Source organism: Phyllostomus discolor, chromosome 5 (assembly GCF_004126475.2).
Source record: "Phyllostomus discolor isolate MPI-MPIP mPhyDis1 chromosome 5, mPhyDis1.pri.v3, whole genome shotgun sequence".
Lineage (NCBI taxonomy): Eukaryota > Metazoa > Chordata > Mammalia > Chiroptera > Phyllostomidae > Phyllostomus > Phyllostomus discolor.
This window is the reverse complement of record NC_040907.2, coordinates 65643622-65670227: the sequence shown is the minus strand read 5'-3', so window position 1 is coordinate 65670227 and position 26606 is coordinate 65643622. Positions and strand designations below refer to the sequence as shown.

The 26606-nt window shown below is 34.9% G+C and overlaps 1 protein-coding gene across 3 annotated transcripts in view; it reads right to left on the bottom strand.

Annotated features, from left to right (window-relative positions):
• Positions 1-2873: 2873 nt before the first annotated feature.
• SH3GLB1 (SH3 domain containing GRB2 like, endophilin B1) overlaps positions 2874-26606 on the bottom strand; it is a 35649-nt gene continuing 11916 nt past the window's right edge. The window contains exons 3-11 of one of the 3 annotated variants that reach the window (XM_028511730.2): positions 24751-24879; positions 22130-22263; positions 20659-20751; positions 16569-16655; positions 14954-14977; positions 8566-8655; positions 8080-8180; positions 3731-3959; positions 2874-3355 (exon numbers count right to left, since the gene is read on the bottom strand). In XM_028511730.2, coding sequence (XP_028367531.1) covers positions 3248-3355; positions 3731-3959; positions 8080-8180; positions 8566-8655; positions 14954-14977; positions 16569-16655; positions 20659-20751; positions 22130-22263; positions 24751-24879 — 995 coding nt within the window. In that variant the 3' untranslated portion in view covers positions 2874-3247. The remainder of the gene's footprint in view (positions 3356-3730; positions 3960-8079; positions 8181-8565; positions 8656-14953; positions 14978-16568; positions 16656-20658; positions 20752-22129; positions 22264-24750; positions 24880-26606) is intronic. The other 2 variants (XM_028511733.2, XM_028511735.2) reach the window with 2 other exon arrangements.

Here is a 26606-nt window from a genome sequence, read left to right as displayed (position 1 = left end):
GGGTCTCACACTGAGAACCACTGTCCTACTAAGTAAACTTTCTAATCAGGACAATGTGGGGGAAATCGTAGGTGTGCTCTCGAAAATACCTCCTCCCCTTTCGAGTCTCATGAGGTAAGAGCTACTACTCATCCGGAGAAAGGATTGAGACAAAGCTGGCTGTAGGTCAAATTGCAAAGCCACCCATCTATTATGGCTCCTCACCCAGGCAACATGTTTAAAAATTTCAGGCATTTGGGAGAGACAGTAGAGATTTTTGAGGAACTCTGTCAACAAAGCATGGAGTGAAGCTGAGCCTAAATAAACAAAGGTGTTGTTTCTCATCCCGCACTCCATCGCCATCCCCAGTTTATCTCAGAAATGTCCTCTCATCACCAGCTCCTACATTCACATTCTGTTCGTTTGTTCTGGTGATAAGTAACAGCAGACTATGAGGATGGATTCTAACCTACTGGATTCAGGTTTCTTATTTCTCATGTTACCTAGAATGAGGCACATTCTCATTTTTGAGACCTAATCTCCTACAATATGAATTCTAATTAGCACCATAAAAAGCTACTTAACACCATGGCCTTTTAGGTCAGACTACTTTGAGAACAAATGTAGAGACAATCCAATCACTTATTTTTTCGGTTTGTAAAAGAGCCTACAATTATTTCCAAGTTTATCTTATTCACATGTATAACTTTCAAATGCATATACTATACCCAAGCTCAGAGGCACAATGTTTATTTAAATATTTCTAAATTGCACCATGAATTAATAGGCTTCCCAAGCTTTTTTTTCATGCTTAAGAACAGTTTTGGGCCTTTACCTGAGTAAAAATTAAACCTATGACTTTATATAAGCCAAAACCAAAATAAAACCAACCAGCCCCCACAAACAATCACACACAACCCCATTAAAATAAAGAAAGCAATAAACAGAAGAACAAGTTCACATGTGGTAGATTTGTGATAGACAAAGGCACAAGAAGCCTTTGAGCCTTAATATTATTGAAGGCTAGTGTACATTACTGGGTTACTATAATCAATATTCACTTCCTGGGAAGCAGAAGTTTCTGGTAAAAACTTACACTGACTGTGGTGAGGTTAAACTAGATCTGAGTCTGATTTACAGGAGGGTGGAGGATGGAAGACATCAGACCACATGTATATAAGAGGTATCTCTGGCACAGTCATAAACGAGGCCTAATCTTGGAAGGCCAGGAAGCTACAAGGGCAAATAAAGGGAACATAGCATTTAGAGAATGTTTCTACGATGTGCCAAAACTTTCCCTAAAAATTGCCCAGCACACAAGATAACATAATTATCTGCATTTTACTAAAAAGGATACTAGTTTATATATGATTTGAACCAAAGTTTAATGAGCACAGTATGTAAGATGGGGTCTGAACCCAGGACCATTCCATTCCAGTGTCCATACTCCTTCCCCTCCATTACTCTACCTCCATTGAAACTGAGAGCTCCTGTTTAAGTTGACCTGAATTTTTTTGAATGATCTTTTTAAAGCCTACATCTGGACTTATACAGTGTAACAGATAACTAGGCTGTCTGTAGAACTTCCTTTCTGGGGGAAAAAAGCTTTGCTCACTTGGTTCAGTAGTTAATTAACCACCTTGAGCAGCTTTTGGGGTTAAGAATATGGCCATTCATGGTATGAATCAAAGTGTCTTATACAACTATAAAATTGCAGAGGAATTTGTCTCATAGCACCGAAATAAAAGGGTAACAACTACTGTTGAAGTTTGGACTGTGAACTAAATTATCGACATGTTTACCAAGCTCTTATTAGGACCTGTTAAACACCATTTTCAAATATCCTTTGTGTTAAATATTTATCATTTTGCTACATTAACATTCCCTGAAGACATGAGCTACATCTTTGTACTTCACATGCAGTCTGAGAGAGTGAACTACTTTTAGCAGTCAGAATATGCTACTCTTTTGGCTCTAGGCCTGGCATATCTTTTTCCCTCTGAAACACTTCCTCTCCAAATCATCTCCCACTCATCAAACCCAAATTAGGTGACTCCCTACAGTCCCAATCACAATATTTCCTCTGTGATATCATCAACACTGATTCTGCATCTTCTTCAGGGTAGTATCCCCAGTTGGTCAATATCGTACCTGGACCGAATGACTGCATAAGTGCTATCATGGAAATGATCTGTTGATTCATAGCAATGGTCCAAATAGCAGTTTTCTGATTCAAAGTGTGTCACTAATCATTTTACTAGTGTGTGTTTCATAATTAGAGATCCTGATCAAGATAACCTAAGTTCATTGATAAATTTTCAAAATTTTATTAGTAGGCTCAGAGTAACCAAAAGTGGATTGTTTGTATACAATTTACTCTATGATGAATGGAGTTGCACTATTCTGTATTTTTATAAAGATCTGTTGTTCAGTAAGAACAATTCCTCTTTACTGCAGTATGTTCTTAATGAGTCCAGTTCTGGTCACGCATTAAATTGTGCCAACCGAACAACCTTAAAACATTGTTCAGTGAACTGAATGTGTCCCAGATGTTTTAGAATCTTTACTGCAAATATACCACAGAAGTATGGTAATGCTTTTCAAAGAGTAGTTGTTCTTAAATTTAAAAGAAATCATTCAGTAGTGTTTAATAAAATAAACAAAAGCTCCCCCAAATAACCTATCAAAACAAGGTACATTGTTCTCTTGGAAAAATGATTTCCAACAGAAATCATTCAATTTCTGTTGGAAAACAAGGTAAACATGGCATAATTGCATTTCTGTTCGTTGACACATTCAGAAACATATTCTTCATAAAAGAAGTTTGTATCTTAGATGTCTTTTCAAACCAATAGTTAAAAACAAATTTTAATTTTATTCTTTGGCTATCCCTAATAAATGAGTCACTGATAGCAATTCACAATAAATTTATTTTACATAGAAGAAAAAGCTTGCCATTAATGAAAACTTCAGTAGAAAACAGTTCTGCTTTAAGTTGGGGCTCAAAAGTAGAAGCTGCTTATTAGTGAAACCTCAGTAGAAAGAGAACTTTGTAAGAAAACATTCTTGGCATGAAAGCTCTAACATAAATTCTGTAATGAAATAGTTACCATGCAAGTTTATTGGCAGAAAGCCAGTTTCTGATGGCTGGTATTCTCTTTTCAGTCTCTTAAGACATTAACATGGAAGATACTAAACCTGTTTTATTTAGAGTTAATTGTATATAAATAGGGTGTCACGATGGATAGCCTTTCCACAGTCCACCTACTTAATTGAGCAGCTCTAAGTAGGTAATTGGCACCCTGCCCTTCTGATTTCCCCTTTCCCCCATCAGCCAGTCTGAATCCATCCCAGCGACACTGAACACAGTGATCACCTACAAAATAAAAATGTTTCCAGTTACTATATTAAAAATAAACACATAGAAAACTCATTAGATTTGTATTTAATTCAAATATTCACTATCAAAGAAGTTTCAACATTTTGTCAATTTTGCTTAAAGGATTATTTTACAGGCAGTTTTAGAAATTTCCAGTTATTTATCAGTTAAAGGCTTAAAATATTTGTTATTCTATTTTATTAAAGAATAGTAGTTCAAGTCCCATCAAATGTTATTATAAACATCTGAAGTCTATGAAATCATTCAAGATAAACCACTTCCAAGAAATAGTAAGGAATTTGCATTTTGTTATAATACTAGAAGGTATGTCAATCTATGACACAATTTTCTTCTTATACCCACATTACTCACCTCATCTGCCAGAAGTGATAATTCACTGCTGTTTGCAGCATCATAATCATACAGCACCCTGGCCTTCCTGCTGCCACTGCCCTCCTTAAGATCAATAAGGTTAGAAGGAGAGGTCATTACTAGGCCACTTGTTGAAGTCAAGGCAGAAGACCCAATCACATTTGATGAAGCAGATGGTACAGGTGCCACAGAAGTCTGATTGTTGTTACAATGATAATTGGATGGAAAACTGTTGAAAAGGAAATGGCTAATTACTTATTTTCCAAGCAACCAAAGCTCCTGAATACCACCACTTGATGGCAGTATTTACTTTCTACCAACTTCCCCTGTGGATAAAGATTTTTGGATGTTAATATTTTAATGACAAAGTGTGCTGTCAGCTTACCCTTCTTACAGTAATTCGTGACTCCTCCAAGCCTCACACACATGAACTCTGTCAACAAATTCTGCTGGCTCTACTTATTTTAAAATACACAAGCAGGGTTTGACCACTTCCATCGAAGTGACCACTATCACAGACCTGAGCCACAATCACCTTCTGAGTGACTAAATCATCCCACAGGTTCCAAACAGGCCTGCCAGCTTCTACCCTGCCCTCTAACATCTATCCACAACGTGGCAGCAAGAATGATCCTGTAGGAGGCTAAAATCAAATCATGTCACTTCTGAGCTCAAAACTCTCCAAAGGATCCTCATCTCTGAGTAAAAGCCCAAGTCCAAACAGTGGCTTCCAAAGCCCTATGTGTTTCAGCTCCGTATCCCTGATTCATTTCTAGCTGAGCCCTCCTTGCTGCTGCTTGGGCATACCAGCTATATTCCTGCTTCAGGGTCTGTGTACTTGCTGTACCCCTTTCCTGGAGCATCTTCTCTCAGATGTCTGTACACTTGGTTTTCTTACAGCTTCTTTGTATCTTCTCCAACTCCTGAAAACCTCTGCCCCTAACCAAGGTACCCTCTGTTGTATTTTTCTCTATAGCATTTATCACCTCCTAATATATTCACATATACACTGATTTTCTATTCCCCTCTACCCACAGATAAAATGTAGGTTCCACAAAGGCAGGGATTTGGTCTGTTTGGTTTACATTATATCCTTTATACTTAGAATAATGCATTTTTAAAAATTAAAAGCAAATGTTTCTCTGATGGAAAAAGAGTTCTAATGATAAAAAAATTAAATTCTAATTCAGGTGTCACTCTAAAGAACACATTTCCCAGCATCCCTTCCTGAGTGAACTCAGTCCTCAGTGGTGATTAAATATACACATTTCTGAAGATGAAGAAGAGCCTTCTCTCCCCACAAGAGGGGTTTTTAAAGTCTCTAACCAAATTTATTAGTATCTTTAGCCTTTGTTTAGCCCGTGAGGTCTAACTATGTCAATTTTGGGGAATTAATGGTAAAAACAAACACCAACCAACCAACCAAAAAACCTGAAAGGCCAATTTAACCTTCTAAAAACTTTTACTGAAACATTTAAAAAACCATAGACTTCCTGGTGTAACTTGATATGTTAAAAACTCCCAATTATTTAAAGATAATATACATTTACTCTTCTTTTGAGTCGTGTTTGTTTTCTCCTCTATATAATAATACCTACCTCCCTGGTATGAGAACGATAACATTATTACATATGAGGTATCTAAGAAAAGCCCTTAGTAAGTGATTGCTGTTATTCACTTACTACTAACCCTGTTAATAGAGTCATTGGCATGACAACCTGGTTCTACTCTTCAGAAATAAGTGTGGATCTGGATGATTTTCAAGTTCTGCATTTGAATGTTTCTATATACTGTCTTAAAAAGCATAACCTGCAACAAATTAAAGACCTAAAATTTCTCCCACACTCTGTCATTGGCCATTACCAGGAATATTCTCCGAGGGCAAAAAGACAAGCTAGACATTATTTCCTAGAATAATAGCACTAGTTTCACTTTGTAATGTTTGTGCTTATCCTAAAGTGCAGCAGTAACTAGATTTTGTTTGAATGGCTGAGTTCCAAGCATTTGTGTGGCTTTAAGCACAGAAAGCAAGTGCGAATGGTAACAATAGCAACACCTCTGCCACACTCCCAGGCTATTAGGACAAAGTGAAAAGGAAGTGCTAAAGTGCCTTGGGCTTAAAATAATTGTAATGATGTGGGGAAGAAAGTGGTATGTGCTTTCAGATATTAATACCACTAATAAAACTTCAGATACAACACAAGTGTAAATCCTTCTCTAAATCCTATCAGAATAACTACTGGTATTACGCTGCAACTCATATTTGAGATCTAAAATGGATTTTGTAAATGTGCCTGATTTTGTTCTAAGTCTAGTTTTGAAAGATAAATATGCAGAAAGGAACACCCAAGTTATAAGGGCATTTTTCGTCTAATTCCTTGAAATATGCTCTCTTGATATTCCTTCTTCAAATGTTACATATCATTCCCCTGCTTTCATAGTTGCTCACTATATAAATCTTAAACTCATTACATTACCTAGTTTAAAGGGCATTCATGACATGGCCCTGCTTTCACTCATCACATTCTTAACTGGGATATTATGCTTCAACCAGAATAAACTCCTGTTTGTTCCCTGAACTTGCCACACTTTCCTCTGCCCCTTTTATACACGTACAGTTTTGAGTATATGGAAATTTATTCTTGTATTATTAATTATTGTGTTATTTTTCCATATGAACAATTGTAAACCTACTTTTGCTCCACCTTGTATTCTTCCTTTGCCTGGAACATATGAAGGGGGACCCAAATAACCCAGGAATTATCTTCTGGAGGGCTGGTCCCTTGAGGTACAGGCTTCCCCTGCTGGGTGAGTGTTGTAGGAACCCATCTGTTATCAGTGTACCACCTGGTGTTGTTCTGAGAAGCTGTCTGAAGACTCAATGTGTTTGCATATTTCATGATGGGTGATTTATGAGTGCACTGGCTCATACCATGCTCAATATTTAGCAGTTTTTGACCACAAATGGTGTGACGCCCATACCCCATCCTCCATATTCACCCAATCTCATCCTAAGTGACTTTTTTTTGTTTCCCTGGATGAAAAAGTCCTCGAAATGTTTTGCTGATGTGGAATAGGTGAAACAAAAAAACCTCAGAAGTACTAAAAAGGCATCAACATTGATGAGTTCAAAACCTGTTTGGAGTTGTGGAAAAAAATGTCTTCATAGGAACATTGCATCAAATGGAGAGTCCATTGAAGGTGACTAAAGTTTAAACATGTAAGAGTAAATGTACAATTTTTAATACATAAATCCCAGGGTTTTGGGGTCCCCTCCTTGTACATCCCTGTCCCTGTGTTCATCTAGGTTCTTTTTTTTAAAAAAGATTTTATTTATTTATTTTTTAGAGAGGGAAGGGAGGGAGAAAAAGAGAGAGAGAAACCTCAATGTGCGGTTGCTGGGGGCCGTGGCCTGCAACCCAGGCATGTGCCCTGATTGGGAATCGAACCTGCAATACCTTGGTTCGCAGCCCTTGCTCAATCCACTGAGCCATGCCAGCCAGGGCCATCTAGGTTATTCTTATTAAAATAATTTCATCTGTAAAACTTTGCTTGAACCACCTGAGTCACAGTTAGATGTCCCTCACAGTAACCTGTACTTTTACCTTGCCAGTTATCACATGGTCTGCCCACCTATGTCCTGTGTTATGAGAGCAGAGACTATACTTGTCTTATACATCATTGTATTTCCAGTGTCAGCTTATAATATAAGGAGCTGCATAAGGGTAATAAGCAATTTTAACATTTCTTTTTGCCAAGTTTTGATGATATAGAATAGTTCAATGATATTTGAACTTTAAATATGGAGTAAATATTTGGCAAGTATTTAATAAATATTTGAATGAATGAATGAGCTGTATGCTTTACATTTTGTCATCTTGTGCTAATGTGTATTATGATGCTCAAAGTAGTAACATCAATGGACTTGAAGTCTTACATTGTATTCCAATCCCCCTTTTTAAAAAACAGTGAACAAGTGAGTAGTGAGTAAGTACAAATTTATCTCTAGGGGCAGCTATGTGTCAATTTACTTTATCTTCCTCAACCAATGCAAAGATATTCAAGAGAAAAGTGAACTTCAAATACTTTTAAAGCTTTCTTTCTGTAACACTGAAAAGGTATTCACTTAAATTATCTTTTCATACCTCTTAACATTCTTCTGTGCCAAAAGAGCTCAAAATGTTTTTGTAACCTCAGAAGTCTGATACATACTTTCTTTTTAAAAATCTGATTTTAAGCAAGCTAATAAAAGCCTTTAAGTTTTCTAATCTTCACTTCTATTATTAGTTTATATGCAAAAATCCGAATTTCTTCTACCAGAAATTTCATGTGTGAAAGGAAATTACCACCTTCCCAGTTGTTTCTGGAGGTCTAGCATGTATTGGTAACACTGTGCATAGTAAGTCATCTGGGCTTCTACAAAGTCATTCAGACAGCGGAGGTGATGGGCCTGTAGAGGAAAGACAGTCACTTTTCAGCTTTATAATCTATTTAAAGTGGTAAATCATAAGAGGAAACAGAATACAACACTGCAGTCAAGGAGAATCACTACTATTTAGCAATTTACCACTAGACTTATTAAGATGAACCTTGGTTAACAGTGAAATAACAAACTCTTTAGAAAACAAAAACCAACAACTGGTTGATTATGGTGAGAGAACTAGGTGATGAGGTATAAGCAAAATTTTAAAACATTTCTTTATATATCATAAAAGTATCACAGTTTAAATTTCTGATAAATGACTAAAAAGGAAATTCAGGTTTTCTCCCCCAAAATGCCTTAGAATTATCAAAGTCTTTTGTTCCAAATGAATTTCCAATAAATAAACACTCACGTGCGTACTACTGATTCCCTCGAGCAGAAGCCTGGTAATCTCTGCCTGACGATCAAATTCACTTTGAGTTATTCTTAATTCCTGTTCAGACTTAAATCAGAACATAGTTTTAGAACCCCAATTAGAGGATTTAGTCCATTTTACATACATTTGTGAAGACTGTTTAAAAAATAAAAATCCCCCAAAGAAACCCCAAATGATACTCTGGCAATTCCCTGACTGTGCTTTGTATCTAAACTGGTTCCTGGTTTCTAGACCTTAGTTTTTCTGTATTACTCAACCTAGAGAGAACTGATTCCTTACTAGTACTTGACTCAAAAGACTCTATTAATGTCAAAGCTTAAAGACATACACATTAAAGCCTAGAAAAACTACTGTGGGACAATCAATGTATTTCTAAAAGTTCTCAATTATTACTACAGTTACTTTACTTTGAAGTCAATGATAGCCTTTAATCTCAAAGAACTACTTCAGACTGAAATTACAGGATTTTAACTTTTTGAGTTTAGTTACCAAACATACATTTGTTTCTAGAAATATAGTTTTTAGGTTCCTTCAAAGCATTCTTTTTTCTCCATAAATGTCTTTCTTTTTAGTTTTTTGCCAAACTCTGCATGAAATATGTTTTAAGCAGAAATATCATCTGTAAGATACCCTAGGTGCCAAGTTTTAGGTGACCTTTAATAAGTGGTGTGCCGAAGTAAACTGGCTTTCTAGGAAAGAAAGGCACTAATGTGTTGGTTTTCATGGTAAAATATTCCTACCTAGATAAAGTCCCTAAACTCGGAGCTGGAAAAAGGTGTGTGTGTAATAGTACAACACTACTAGCTTCAACCATTAAGGAAGGTTTAGTGCTGGGACAAAACAGTTCACTAAAAAATCAGCATGACATAAAGACAATAAATACTCGCAAAAACCATCTTCTTAGACCTTTAGCAAGAGTTGGTTGGTATAAGTGAGGAGGTCACTCAAAATAGTTAGCTTTCTTTCCTTGGGAATCATCATTGCTAATGTCATTATAATGATATTTTCTACCTCTCCAGAAAAAATAGCTTCCCACTCCCAACCAAGTAATTACAATACTTAAGTATAAAAACAAGGACTGAACTTTTTCCTTCACACCCCATCTCCCTTTCCTTCACCCTTGGTGACAATAATTAACTTAGTGAACCAGTCAACCAGAAGTAGCAGCAAATTAGATAACCAGTTGCTATAATTACTCATTTCATTGGCAACAGAGCTGGCAGAGGGGACTAAGAATTGACTACTAGATTGGATTTATAAACTTAAATTATTAAGTGTTAAATTAAGTGTTACTAGACTGAAGCCAGAATACATGATGCTTTGATAAGTGGGCTGAAGTAAGCTTCATCTGGAAGCTAGTCCGAAGTGGAAAAAAACCCCAGAAGATGAAAAAAATCAATGTTTTTCCTAAGGGAATGTTAAGGATAACCAATCACTTCGGTGTTACATTTGTAGTATTTACTGTTCTGCTTGCTTGAATACAAAAAAAGTTTTGATTAATAGAAGTAACCATAACAAATCCACAGGAAGTAAATGAGGTGAGTTCTGTGTAGATCTTTGTGCAAGTACAACTTGATTTTAATAGCCTTTAATAGTAAGGGCAGAAAAGCTTACTAAATGACAATATTTCTGTACAAGGTATAAGCAAGGATGCTGGGTAGCAGATTAAAAGTGACCCAGAAGCTTGAGTCTGAGGTGGAAATAATGTTTTAAAGCCAAAACACTAAATATAAAATGATCTTAAGGACAAGAGATCAGTCTTCCATGTTTGAATAAAATTTAATTATTTAATTGTGAAGAAAGGCACTATGTTACAAAACCTAGGAAGTCATTCTTCAGTAGCATCTAGACTTTATATTTAGAAAATGAAAATGACAGCAAGGAAAAGAATCTCAATTCTTTTTTAAACAAGTTTCAGTGTATGCAAACAGATGAAAGTCCCAAATCATTCCTACTTCAACACATAATTCGTCATAAATAATCTGAGAGGCTGAGGTTAACTGAAATTAGGTTTGGTGTAATCAATTTACCTAGAAAGAAAATGATCCATATTAGACAGGTAAAAAGGGTTAAAAGAAAGACAGTAACTTTAAAGGGTTTTTATTCTGTCCTGCAGAAGATCTCATTCCCTATCTTAAATTCTACAATTTAGATGTAGAGTTTTAGGAAAAAGACCTAATGCTTTGAATTACTGCTACAGGGCTAACTGATCTAGAGCATATGATACTGTAACTTGGGTTAAAAAAGCAAGAAGAGTTCTTTTCCAAAGCAAATTGGAAAAAGGGCAAGAATTTGTTGGTCTGTGATATCAGCTAGAAATTTAGGTCATACATTTGCAGTGACAAACTTGGTCAGTGTTACTTACTTTTTTCTATGGGCTTAACACTTGAAATATTCCAGAAATATAAATTTTTAAAATTAAACGTTTTAAAATTATAACAAAAGTGAGATTTATAGGAGAAAACTGCCCAAATCAATTTTGATATATTTTTTAAGTTCCTTCATACTTATATACGCAAGTAATATAAATATTTGTTTCATGAATTTCTTCCCATTACATCAAATATTTCCCAAACTTGTGGAGACTGCAGAATCAAATCAGAATTTTTTTGGTACACCTGCATGCTAACCAAAGTGAAGAGACCCTGGTTTTCTTGTTAACTTGTTTTCTCATCCATGTTACTACTCTGCCATCTTTTCATGCTAGGTGTTCAGGAAGAAATCAGAGGCCTGGGTGAAACTATAACTAATTGATGAATGGATTCTATGAAGGGGGATGAGAGCGTATGCCAAGAATTTCACACTGGATCTCCAAGTCACAGAATCAAGAGCTTCATAAGCTATGCATGGAACAGACTGTATAGTCAGTGATCCTACAGAGTGAAGAAAATAGAAAATTTAAAGTGTATAAAACTATTAAAAATCAGGAGCCACAATTACCACTTGCCCTCAATCCCCAGTACATCTTCATCTGAGGTCAGATTTTGGTAGGCCTGAGCATAAAAAGAAATGAAAAATGCTTCAGAAGACTTCCAATGACATTTGAAAAAAATGTGCACTAAAGTCATTATTTATTATACTATTTCTTAGTTACCTGGGCTACCCAGCCCAAAAAGATTAGAAATGGTAACACAGGCTGGTAGCAGTCATATGGACAGCTTCTAAAAGCGACAGTTTGAGAGCAGTGTACTTCCAGTCAAGGTGGCAGCACAGGAACACGGCTTGCCTCCTTACATAACCACATCAATATTACAACTAAAATATAGAACCACCATCACTCAGAACCATCAGAAATTGAGTTAATGAAAGTCTGACAAGTACAGAATTAAAGAAACCACATTCATCCAGGCAGGTAAGAGGGTTGGAGATGTGGAACAGGCTGGTCCCACATCCACATGTGGTGGATAAAAATTTGGGGGGAATATCTCGGGAGTGAGGAATCCCAGCCCCACATTAGGCCCCCCAGCCCAGGATTCTGGTGCCAGAAAGGGAGGCTCTCATAACTTCTGGCTGCAAAAACCAGTGGAGATTGAGTCAGTGGAAAGAATTTCTGGAGTTCCAAGCAGTTCCCTTTAAAGAACATGGACTTAGACTCACTCCCCCTGAGGTCAGCACTGGGGTAGCAGCTTGAAAGGCACCAGTGGCATACAGGGAGGAACCTACATGTGTGGCATCAAGGTGTGAGCCAGGTGGACAGCTTTCTCCCAGATGGAAAGGTGGGCAGAGGCCATTGTCCCGTTCCTCGGCCCTATCCCCTGAGAGCCACAGAGCCAGAAGGCAGGTTCTATCCACCTACCTGGCTAACACTGCCCAACTCTGTTGATCCCCTGACACTCTGTCCCACCCAACTTATGGGCCCACCCAAACTGTTAACTGTGACTTTTCCATATGAATAGCTGGTCTTTGTTCATTCTTTACAACTTCCTAAACCTATCAAACAAGCAACAGACAGCCTCAGTAAACCCCCAGCCCCTGTACCTCTTGCTAAGTGGCTCCAGGCTTAGCACTAGTAGCAGCCAGCCTAGATTCACAGCTTGACTTTGCCTAGGAATCTCCAAGCACAGCACAAATAGCAGCCATCTCAGACTGCTTTATAGCTCAGGCAAGGTGGCCCTGGGCAAAACACAGGTAAGGGGCTGACCCTGGCCTGCACCAGCTGGGAAATCCCAGAGCCTGCACACGCATTGGAGAACCTAGTAGCTATGGACCACATTGGAGCATCACCCTGCCCTCGCACAGCTGATCCACTACAGAGGACGAGGTTGGTGGTCAGCAGTCACAGCCAGTCTTTGTAGCTGACTGGCCTGAGTAAAAAAAGCACTACCATGCCCTCGCACAGCTGAGCCTTGATTGGGCTCAGCTATAAGGCTCAACTGTAAGAGCAAGGTGTACTCAGCCCACAAGAAGGGCACACCTCAAGTACTCAGCTTGGGTGATAGAGGAAGCTGTAACACTAGTACTGTAGAACACCTACTACATTAGGTCACACTACCAAAATATGGAGTAAAAGCAGCTCTACCTAATACACAGAAACAAACACAGGGAGGCTGCTGCCAAAATGAGGAAACAAAGAAACATGGCCCAAATGAAAGAACAGGTCAAAACTCAAGAAAGAACTACACAAAGTAGAGATAAGCAATCTATCAGATGCAGAGTTCAAAACACTGGTTATAAGGATATTTGAGGAACTTAGTGAGGACCTCAACAATGTAAAAAAAAAATCCAGTCAGATGAAGGATACACTAATTGAAATAAAGAACAATTTACAGGGAAACAACAGCAGAGTGGATGGAGCTGAGAATCAAATCAATGACTTGGAACATAAGGAAGCAAAAAACACCAATCAGAACAGCAAGAAGGAAAAAGAATCCAAAAAAATGAAGATAGTGTAAGTAGCCTCTGGGATGGGACAACTTCAAGCATTCAGACATTTGCATCATAGGGGAGTCAGAAGGAAAAGAGAAACAGCAAGACATTGAAACTCTATTTGAAAAAATAATGAAAGAAAACTCCCCCAATTTGATGAAGAAAATAGACATGTAAGTCTAGGAAGCACAGAGAGTCCCAAACAAGATGGATGCAAAGACACCCACTCTAAGACACATCGTAATCAAAATGCCAAAGGCTAAAGATAAAAGAGAATCTTGAAAGCATCAAGCAGTTAGTTACCTACAGGGGAGTTGCCATAAAACTGTCAGCTGATTTCTCAAAAGAAACTTTGCAGGTTACAAGGTACTAACAAGAAATATTCAAAGTCATGAAAAGCAGGGACCTACAGACAAGATTGTTCTACCCAGCAAAGCTATCATTTAGAATCAAAGGGCTGATAAAGAGCTTCCTAGACAAGAAAAAACTAACAGAGTTCATCATCACCAAACCATTACTATATGATGTGTTAAAAAGACTCATTCAAGAAAAAGAACAAAACTATGAACAATAAAATGGCAATCTGTCAACAGGTGAATCGAAAAAACAAACTAGGCAAGCAAGAGGAATAGAGACAGAATCATAGATACGGAGAGCATTTTGATGGTTGCAAGATGGGAGGGAGGAGGTGAGAGGATTAAGAAGTACAAATAGGCAGTTACAGAATAGCCTTGGAGATATTTAGTACAGTATAGGAAATGGAGTAGCTAAAGAACTTATATGCATGACCCATGGACATGAGCAATGGTGTGAGGACTGCCTGAGGGAGTAGGGTGTGCTGTGTGGAGGGGGACAAAGGAGGAAAAATCAAGACTTCTGTATTAGCATAATCTATAAAATATAATTAAAGAAAAAAATTAAAGTCACAATATGACACTGAGGGAGAAGATAACATACTTCAAAACCAAACAACAGATCCAATTTTTACACATAATGGATATTCACAATAAAGACCCTAACTTTAAGTAAAATTAAGTATATGTTATCCTGTATTTAATGAAACAGTAAAATACTTTTTTTACAAATTTTTTCAACTAAAATGCCAGAAAAATTAGCTTTGGTGCTAGGAGAACAAGCTTTAGTTACCCAGAAAACTCATTTCTGTGACATATGACATTCAGTCCTCTGAAGACAGACAACATGGTGTTAACTATATTATACTAATAGTCATACAAGTAAACCAAGTATTTAAACTGTCTTCTGGCAAGGCACTGTAAAGATTACCACTTAATATAACAGTTATCAATAGTATGTGCGAACAATATCTCTGCAGCATTGTTCTATTGCTCTGTGGACCTGAGTGTTCCATAATCATTTTCAGATTTTGTAAGACAGTAACAAAGACTGTGACTGGCCCCATGGTTACTGACCAATATTTTCTGAATAAATGACAATTAAGTTTTTGTTTTATAATTCTGTAGTTTAATAATTTACTTACTTTTGTCACTTCCTCTGCCCAAATCTAGCCAGCATTAAAAATTAGAGAGAAATATACAGTATGAAAGAAAGTTGGAATTTAACATTTTCTACAACTAGTATAGAGAAATGTGAATTTTTAATTCAAATGGTATACTCCTTTTCCAGAACATTGGCAGATTAAATACAGTAGTAACTAATTTAGAACTTAATATATTGTGAAAGTATGCCTTCAAACATATAAATATTATGAATTTTTGAATCTTATACTAATTCTTTGAGTTGGAAAGAATAACAGTTTTCTAAAATGGGGAATATTTAACCTGTATTAGTTGTAGTTTTCTTGTCTATAAAATGAAAAGTTTAAACCATATGATTTGTAACTCTTCACTTAGGCTTAAAATTCTAGAACTTTAAGAAATTAAAATAAAGCAAGGATAAATGGACACTGAACACTGGCATAGCCATTGGGGCAGGGGATGGGGGCAATAAACTAGAGATATAATAAATTTAAAATTATCACAGTTAAATACATCTTACTATAAATTGATGATATCAGTAATAAAACGAATGCCTAATAAATGAAACAGTCTTGCTAACTGTTTAGGATATTTTTACAAAAGAAAATCTATGATTTATATACTAAATTACCAATGACTAGAAGAAATAGTCCTACACTTTCAATTTAACCTACAGATAGGAGAATGGAAATAAATGAATGCATTCTCTTGCTATCTAAGGAAAGCCCTCATTTAGCCAGGGCTTCATATATTCTCCCCTGCAACCCCCGCTGCTTTTAGTTCAATGCTAATATTAGGCCTAAAAGCAGTCAGTTATCTGCCAATTTATTATTAAGTACACTGCAGTTTCCAAGCCACTTCTATGGATGTACTGTATTTAGGAGTATAATACCAAATACTCATAAATCTTTTTTGGCTAACTAACATTTATAAGATTTGGGCAATGTTCAGATTTTTCATATTTCTATTTTGTTAAAAAAATAATAAGATGTAATACTCTAAAATTTCCTCAAATCAAGCCTAATATATACACTGGATACTATATAACACTTCTCACTCTCAGTTCTTGCCCAAGGTTATCACTATTCTGCAACTTCCTTAAGTGAACTGGCACTCTATGGGGAATGGGAATGGCCACCACAGAAATACCTAACCTACTGGGGTTTGTCTTGGCCTGAAATTGAAAGAGAAATTAATTCTATGTTGACTTTGGGGGAAGGTTAAAGGAACATGAAAGGCGATGAAAAACAAAATAAATCTGTATATTTTATACCTTTCTTAGAGGGAAGTAAATTTTGTTAATTTTCTTTGCCAAAGTGAACATATAAAGTGCCAGCTAAATTAACATCTTTTATTGTGTATAAAAGGTATGATAAATTTATGTGAAAACTCAGATTCTAAAATCTGAATTTGGCATAGCTGAATCTGTCAGTTACACAAATTTCAGAAAAACACATGCTTTCTTTTCTTTTAGTTCCAGTATACTTCAGCTGGTATTCCCTATGTTTTGTTAAACTAATAAATGCATGGCTATGAATATTTTAGACCTTTACATGCAGATGATAGCAAGAGAAGGCACTTTATTTAAGACATAGAAAACACAGTAGGCCAACAAACCTTTAGCCATTTTACATGCAGGAAGTTGAGCATGTAAGAGAAATTTACCATAATGTTATCTCCTTCAAGACGAGCTGAGTTTAGTTGCTTAAATACATAGGTAAGAGACAAAGAACACATTATACCAATGAACACAGTGAAACAAGTTATTTCTGCACAATAAAGAACACACAAACAGGTATTAAAACAGCTGATAAAATTATTTTCTACTTAAAAAAAACTATATTGTTCTATGGAATTGCTTATAGGGGTGCCTATTCGATGTGCCATAAGATTCAAATTACAAAGATTAAAAACATGGTTTTGCTAGCTTGATTTTAAATTAGAATCATTTAGGGATAATGAATCACTTCAAAAATTGCCACCACTATCTATTATTTTTATTAAATTTTCACCTATGAAAGCCCTTATGCCTACCCACAGTTTTCCTATTTAAAGATCATTTCTATTTTATGAATGTATAATACCATCAACCACATTCTCTTTTAATCTGCCTCAGCCAGATCTTGGCACACCCTGAAGAAATATGAAAGGCATGTCAACCCTTGTATTTTTAGTAAACTTCAGATCCTAATATATGTGCCTTAAAATTAAGGTTATATGATGGTACTATAAATTCATTTATTTTACAGATTAAAGATTTAGACTGCTATGGAAATACTTAAGTGAGCAGAGAGACGAATTAGCTGCATTATGTTACCTGAAGACATATTTTCCATTTGCCTACACAAAAGTAACAGAGGTCTAAACCTCTAAAATGTTGAGTTTTGAAACCAGATTTTTCTCTACCATTAACAAAACTCTAAAATAATTTTTTAATAATTTTATTTATTTATTTTTAGAGAGGTGAAGGGAGGGAGAAAGAGAGGGAGAGAAACATCAATGTGTGGTTGCCTCTCATGCACTCCCAACTAGGGACCTTGCCCGCAACTCAGACATGTGCCCTGACTGAGAATTGAACGAGCAATGATTTGGTTCACAGGCCAGCACTCAATCCACTCAGCCATACCAGTCAGGGCTAAAATAATTTTTAAAAAAGACAAGGATTAGATTAATAAATATCAGTGCCTCAAAATTTAATTACAGAAGTTATATGTGTCTTTGTTTCTCTGACATAAATTTTATACTCTTTTCAAAACTATTTTTGTTCACTGAGAAACATTCAAATAGGTTTTCTGTTTCTTCTCAATTGGTATATTTCAGAAATGCCTTTGATGTTGTTTTACCATTTTTCATTAGTAGTTAGTAACCATTAGTTACTAACGCTAATAAAACATGTTAGTAAAGCAGCAATATTGGATACAGGCATAAATATTTTATAGCTATGGCTAAATTATTAAAAAGTTCAATCTATTATGAGATTGTGGACAAATGGCAGCAAAGATTTTGCATTATTTATTTATGAACACTCCTCAACAAAGCACCCTGTACAAAATTAACATGCAGTAAATATAAGATTTTTAAAAAGGTCACAAAAACTAGTAAATGATACTTTTTAAAAAGTACTGAGCCCTGGCTGGTGTGGCTCAGTGGATTGAGCACAGGCCTGCAAACCAAAGGGTCGCCAGTTTGAGTCCCAGTCAGGGCACATGCCTGGGTTGCGGGGCCAGGTCCCCAGTAGGGGGGCGTGTGAGAGGCAACCACACATTGATGTTTCTATCCATCTCTCCCTCCATTCCCCTCTGTGTAAAAATAAATAAAATCTTAAAAAAGAAAAGTACTGATATGCACACATCCCAAACTTTAATTGTAAAGGAATAACTAGTCACAAAATAACCCATGGAAATTTATAAATAAGTGAAATCAAAGAAAGTTTGAGGTTAGAGTAACCACTTCAGCTGCCAACTAGAAACCAGGAAATGTGTCAAAGAAGGAAAAAAAAACCCCAAATCCCCAAACTTCTAGCAGTTTCTATTTTTCTGTACTCTCTCTCAAAAAAAAAATCCAAAACAAAAAAACCAAAAGAGAAATACAGAAAAACACTCCACAAAATAAAGACATGCTTCAAGTCTTTATGCAGTAAAGAACTAAAAGGAATTTTCCTTTTCAAAGTATTTCAGACTTGCTACTATAAAGTCTCTGAAGAAAATAAGTTGGTTATCTAGGGGGAGAGAACACAACTAAAATCAGGAAGTATAAATTTTGTCTAGGCTAATATTTTAAATAGTTGGTTACAGTTAAATTTTGTTTTATGCAATACATACATTCTAGAAAAGCTGTGTATATATGCAATTGTTGAATAAAATCATCTGTATAATCTTTCAGTTTTAGTTTAAATGTAAATTCTCATAGAAAAAATTTTGTCCTCAACAATACACAGGACAGAAAAACTGACAGAAGATCTTCTTTGGATATACCAAAAGGTAACATCCCTCAAATTTGTCTATTATTATTTTTAGTTCTTATATATTTTAATAGCAGTGGTAAAATAACTTAGAATAATCAAAGGACCTTGCATATTGTTAAATCTATGAGCTTCCTGTCATATTTACAGGTAAAAAAGTAGACTATCGTTATCCTGCAATAGCACTTGTTCAAGGAAGTTTTGTACTGGTATTCTTATTCCACAATCATCACCGGGAACATGTAGGCCATTTGAATAAAGAGATTCAGTTCTAGGTCAAACGTTTATTTCCAAATGATCCTTATTTATGTTTTTTTTTCATGACATATTTAAAAAATTTTTAAAATTTTAATCATTGTTCAAGTACGACCCTTATTTATCTTAACATTTTTCCTGATTAGAAAATTAGTATCTTAAAAACCAATTTATATTTTACTATACAAATTTATTATTAGCAGTTAGAAATAAATATCCTGAGTCTCTTGCTAACTACAGTGTTCATTTTTAAAGTTCTGATTCTACAAAAAACCTGTTTAAGGAAGTTAAGACTGTTCTTGATGATGATGTCAGGATAACTGTGAGAAGATAGTGAATTATAAATTTATGTCCTGTCAAAGATAGCTCTTCTCCTGCAATAATTAATTCAGGATCTCCAAAAGGGGAACCACATAGAAGAAAATATTTTGCTCATATATAAGGTATTGACTGGGGTAATCTCCTAAGACATCACTGTCTAAAACCAAGGTATCCATTTTAAATTTTATTCAAAACCAAGTCTCAACCTTTTCTTTCCCAAAACAAGAGAGCCATGACAGACTTACCAGCATTGTGCTAATATGCTCCTTAAGGCAATGAGTGATTCTTAATGGTGGAAATGGTAACGAGTTGGGAACAGAGGGCATTGGGGATATCAGGCTCTTAACATATCCCTTAGCTCAAATTAAGAATGAATTTACTAGCTAATAAATTCAGAGTTGTTTATACTGTACTATCTTAAAGGTGTTTCAATTTATATCTGATTAACCTCTTCAAACTTTGGAATAAAGATTTAAACAGTACAAATGTTAGATTAAATAAGAAGCTTATAAATAAAACCTTGAAACAATCATATATACATAATCACTGAATTACTATATTTAATATATACCCACTCAATTTTATCAGAGGTTATTTTTATGAAAAATATACCAGAACTTATTTACCCAAATAAGTTTCCTCCTCTCCAAAATAGCCACTTGTAAGTTTATGATGTCACTGTTTGAATGTTGTTTGAACTACTCTTGGTGTCAACTCCTTTAGTCGGTTTGAGTCACATGTGGAATGGAAGTCACATATACTTTTTAAGCCACACACCAGCCTTCTCAAATCTGATTCATTCTCATCTTAATTACTATTTGTTTTTCTATTTTAAATATAATAAATCTATCTCCAAAAAAACTATTTGCCATCCGTGGTGAGTCAGGATATTTAAATAACATGACACATCTTGAGGAGTTCATACTTTTTGTTTTTTTTAGCAACACGGGTATCACTGAAATAAGAATATTGCCTTTTGATGATTACTTTGCACTGATTTGGATGTATTGAGTTCAGGTAGTCTGTTTAAAAATACAAAAACAACACTCTGAAGTCATATTCTAGTCTTAATGACATACTGTAGCTTGTGTGGTATGTTAGTAAGATATTCTTCAAGTTTGAAAGTTATTAACCTAAATTTTTCATTTTTAATTAAAAAACACTACTTACTGAAGCTCTAGTTTCTGCAGCTTTTGCCTTTTTCAGTCTGGTTTTTGCAGCATCCAAATCCAGTCTCTTATTTTGTAATAGTTTCCTTTCTTTCTGTAAGTTTAGGAAAGAAAAAGATAAAGGCTAATGATGTTGAAATCCACTAAAAGCATACACCTTTAAAGTATTATATTCCATTAAAGATATGAATCATCTGATAAACTAAGATTTATAATTACAAAACTGGCCTAAATTGACCATTTTGAATATCTGACTCCCTTTTCCTACTGTTTTCAATTTTAAACTGATAGAAACATATAGATATCTTGAAAAGGTGGCAGGTGACAGTAGAAACAAAGGAGTATTAATTTTAATATTTTGGAATTTTGCCCCACAGGGAATATCTAGCAACATCTTATTGGTTATCACAACTGGCAGAAGGATATTACTAGCATCCACTGGGGGAAGCCAGGTATGCTGCTGAACATCCCACAGTACAGTACAGTTACCGTAACAAAGAATTATTTGGCCCCAAATATCGTAAGTGCCCAGGCTGAAAAACTTCAAACTGCTACAGTTTATCTAGAAAGTGCCTATGCTGAAGGAAGTGTGGGACTAGGGTAAAGATGCTTGATACCCTGTATGATCACATGTGCTTATATGATCACAAAAGCAGCTCTATTACTCCTAAGTGGAATTTTAAATGTATAGATAAATAATGAACAAATATTTGTATGGTATCTTAGAATTCCTCATGGGAATGTCAAGCTTCTATAAAAAAGATAAAATTATAAGAATGCACTGTTTATTAATTCTTAGATTTCATACATCAAATGTCATCCTACTGACAATCTACTATCTTTTAAATCATATTTCAATTTGGTGATTTTTCCTTTGTCTCAGGCCAAATACTTTTACCTCGAGACAAATTCATCATAAACATGTTTCTGCAATATTTTATAATAAGAAATCTGCAAAGTTTGACCTAATATTTAAAAGTCTTGCAATAATCTAAAAAAACAAACAAACCAAAACAAGCCCCACCTAAATCTCCATTCTCCATCACTTAAAAAACAAATTAAACTGAAAAATAATAGAAAGTCTAAAAGCCAGAAATATAGCTTCTAATAATTAGATTTCTGGCTCCCAATTTAAATGTATAGTTACATGGTTATACTACAAAGATATTTTGTGCCATATTTTTATAATCATTGCAGAAACCTCACTCTGCAGATTTTAGTGCTGGCAATAAACAAGAATGGATATAAGGGTATTTCAATAACACTAGAGGGACACAAAAAAGGAGTCCATATCATCAACAGTCCTTTGTTCTTTTAGGTTTGTGTTCTGTTTAATATACAACTAGCTAGCTTATTTAAATTTTGTAATCTATGGTATCTATACAGTCATGAGGATGGCAAATTATTCATTAAAAACTGTAAGTATTTATCTAAATTTTTTTTACTAAAAATGGAAACACTTTTCAACTCACAGCGATTGTTTTGTAATCTCCTTCTATAAAGTTTCTTAAAGGAGTGAGAAAATTTAAAGCCGATGTTTGAATCAGCTCTCTGTCTGCAGTTCCAATTCGTTTTTGTGTTTCTCCACATTTAATAAGAGCATTACCTACAAAGGAAAAAAAGTTTTTTTACTATTGTCTGGTAATGTCAGAAAACAGAATCATGTTAAGATAAATCAGCAATTTGATCTGCTTTATAGTTGTCACTTGTTTACTTAAGTAAAAATCAAATACAATTAACTGTACTTATGGCAGTTTTATTTTAAAAGTGAATTTAAAATGACAAATATTGACCTAAAAATGACAAATCTAAACTCCTTATCATAGTTAACTGTACTAATTCTATTTGTGGGACAAAAGAGGATGGATATACTAAAAAGTATGTACGGTCACAACTCAGATAGTATAGATACGTTTATAGAAGTATAATGCTTAAAATTTTATAAGTAGATCAAGTCAAAATTTGACCTGTTTCAATATTTATGCACTAATCTCAAGTATCTATAAATAACAGTATATGTTTGTATTTTCGGTTAAAGAAAAATCATGTTTTGAAAGATGACTACTGTGGAAAACAGAGTGAAAGAAAAGGGAACCACAAAACCAAGATTCTACTTCCAGTTTCTCTCTCTAATACACTTTAATTTTATGGACCTTAATTCATGTTAGGATGAGATTAGATCTGACTGGTAAGAAAGGTAGTAATATCAAAAAGGTAATAATATAAAGTAGTAGTTAAGAGCTCAATTTCTGGATACAGATCTACATTTGAATTAGTAGTTGTATGATCATGGGTGGATTATGTAACCTCTCTAAAACTCAGTTTCCTTATTGTTAAAATGCAGATAACAGAATTTACCTTATAAGTAGAATACAAAGTGATGATTTACTGAATATTTATATTGTATAGTGCTTAGCTCAATGCTTAGAATACTCAATTGTCAGCCAATTATCAATTAATAATACAGATTCACAAAGCCCAATTCCAATAATCAGGATACATTCAACAGAATTATTAGAAATGCACACAGATTAAGTGAACTGAAAAAGGAAAAAAATTTAGAAGCGTTTCAAATGATCATGTTCCACTAAGCCTTCAATTTGGTGAAGGAAAAGGGCTGGGTTTCCTTCTTATACCTTTATGATTCCAGCATCTATCTGTGGCACAAGCAGGCAATAAAAATTCTCTTTAATGTATAAAGTTTTTCTAAATTTCATAGCTATACTTTAGAAACAAAACTATAGAAATTGTAATTATTTTTCAACTTCTGAAAAAATTGTATTTTGAAGAACACAACATAAAAATTTTAAAGTTGTACATCTAGATTAAAGTCACTAGATTAAGTGGCATTCAATACACAGTACTGAGGTTACTTCTATTTGACAAAAGGAAACTACTAAAGTTTAAGTTCATTTAGTTCTAGAATGTATGAGTTATTTCATAAATCAGGACTTTATGTAGAAAATCATTTATTTATCATTTCATATTCATTTAAGGACCAATTTCTTGCAGAAGTCTTAATAAAGAGAATTATTAGACATGAACAATAGGGAAAAAGCTACAGAAATCTAAAATAGTCTTATGTTGAGAATTCAATTTGCAGGATAGTTGTATAAAACTTTGAGCTTTAGTTATACATTAAAAACGTCGGTATAACAACAAAGCTGGAGAAACTGTAAAACATAATTATAAAAAATAAACTGTATGAAGAAAATAGAAATGAAATGTAGTACAAACATCCAGAGATAACCACTGTTAACATTTTTGTATTAATGCCAATATTGTATAAGACAGTTTAGTGAGTTATGCTGGTGGAACACTTACGGTCCACTGAAGCTCTGGATCCTCAGGGATGCGACCTGCACATACTCATACTCTGTTCAGGTTCCCAACCTAGCCCTTACCAAGATGCTGGTCCTGGTTTGGGTATATTCTGAACCTCAAACTAATAGAACTACTGATCCATTCAAACTCAGTTCTATGTGCCAGGTACTTTTCTATAGAACTAAATAAGCCCTCAAGAAAACTTAAAAAAAAAAATAGTGGAGACATGTAAACAAAAATGGCAATATGCTGTAAGTACCACAGCAGAGGTGTTGCAAGATTCAGTGGGAGTGCAACTAAGGATTCATTTAACTTTTCAGGCCTAGAAAGACTGTATGAAATCTCAGAACAATATATCCTTAAATACAGTGTCCAGCACAAATAATGCCCTTTTTTTATTACAAAATCTTTTATTACAAAATCATAAGCATGTAATTCTTTAATATAACAATATCACACTCAAACACACCCTATGACATTTTAGGTGAAATGTTCAAATTAAAACTATAAATCATTATACCCATATTATTATCCTACCAACCACACTCAAGCAGGCGTTACTTCTGCTGGGCCCTGTATATTACATATTAAACTGAACTGTACATACTTACTTATAACTCATAATTCTCACTTCACCCAAAACTTTGACATAAAAAAATTGAAGTTAAAAGTGATCCCACTAATATTAGGTAAATGTTAATGATGTCTTTAAATCATAAAAATCTAAAAGTGAAGATATTTGTTAACAGATCTTTTGCCTCGTGCTTACCATAAGCTGTTCCTGGGCCAAACTCAGTCCCAGCATCAATCATATATTGTCCCAAAAGTTCTGGATTGTTTATACGACTTGGAGCTTTTCTATCCAGTTTCTCATAAACAAATTCTTCTATCCTGGCATCTACAAGAAAGGTTTAAAATCACCAATAATTTCAAAAAAGCAAAACTATTTAACAGAGTGCTTTGTTCCACTGCTACCCATTTATCACCCTGTAAAATTAACATGAAATTAGCATGCTTTCAAGTACTTATCTTAATATATAATTTTTTATTTATATGTTAGAGTATTATAGAGCTCTAAGAAACTTAGTATTTTAGAAATATAGCTCTGGCTGGTGTGGCTCAGTGGATTGAGTGCCACCCTGTGAATCAAGAGGTCACTGGTTCAATTCCCAGTCAGGGCACATGCCTGGGTTGCAGGCCAGGGCCTCAGTTGGGGGTGTGTGAGAAGCAACTGATCTATGTATCTCTTACACATGGATGTTTCTCTCCCTTTCTTTCTCCCTTCCTTTGCTTCTCTCTAAAATAAATAAATAAAAGCTTTAAAAAATTTAAAAAAAGATAAAAATATTTTAGAACAAAAATATTTTAAAATAAAACTATTATATGAGTAATTTATGAGATTTTTAAGTTCCAAAAAAGGGTTAGTATTCACTTAATATCTAGTGAAGTTGCCTTTGCCTCATTCATATGTCTAATAATTATGAAGATATGTTTATAATTTCAAAAGCAGGGATTCCCAACTATGAAAATATGAATATAAGATACCTAGAAGAACCAAGAGTCACATATTTCTGACACCTTTTTTGGGCTTTTGCTTTTCAAAAGCTCTCTCTCCCTCCTACAGTCTAAATATAGGCATGGGGGTTTAAGAATAAAGTAATCCAGGCTTGGAATAATCTACAGAGATCAGCAATATGATGTCTTGGCTTAACTTTATTTTATTATATGTAAAGTATATAGATATATAAATACCTCTGAGCATGTATTCACTCAAAATATTTCACCATTAAAAATAAGATTAAAATATAAGACAAAGGTTAAAGCAATTATTGAACATTAGTATAAATGGAAACAAAAAATATGAATAAACGTTTTAGTGTACTATTCAAGAAATTCACATTTATATTGCTGTGTAACAACGAGGTATTTCAGAGACAAATAAGAAGTCCATATTTCCAGAAACAATGATTAAAATATACAAGGTCTGTCTAGAAAAAGTCCAGCCATTATTAACATAACAAGAATGGTTTGCACTACATCAATGTAACCTGGCAGCCAAGGAGAGTGGACTGGAATATGCATGTATGAACAACTTCACTGTACTAGTCATTGGGGGCCACAGATGCCACTGAGTGCGCATGTGTACTGTGTGGCTGTTGCATTCAAAATGACTGAGCAAGTGGAGCAATGAATCCCCATCAAATTTTGCATTAAGCTTCAACATTCCTCTAATGAAACTACTCGTATGATTCACAAGGCCACAGCTATGGGCACTCAGTGATTGGCAGCTTCATCATGACCATATGCCTGCACATGTATCATGTCTTGTGCTGTTTTTTGGTGAAACATCGTACCACCCAGATGACTCAGTTCCACTACAGCCCAGATTTGGTACCCTGTGATTTCTGGCTTTTCCTAAAACTAAAATCACCTTTGAAAAGGAAGAGATTTCAGACATTGGATGAGATTCAGGAAATATGATAGGGCAGCTGACGCAACTGGGAGAACTGTGTGAGGTTCCAAGGTGCCTACTTTGAAGGGGACTGAGATGTCCTTGTCCTATGTACATTTCTTGTATATTGTGCCTTCTTCAATAAATATCTCTATTTTTCATATTACATGGCT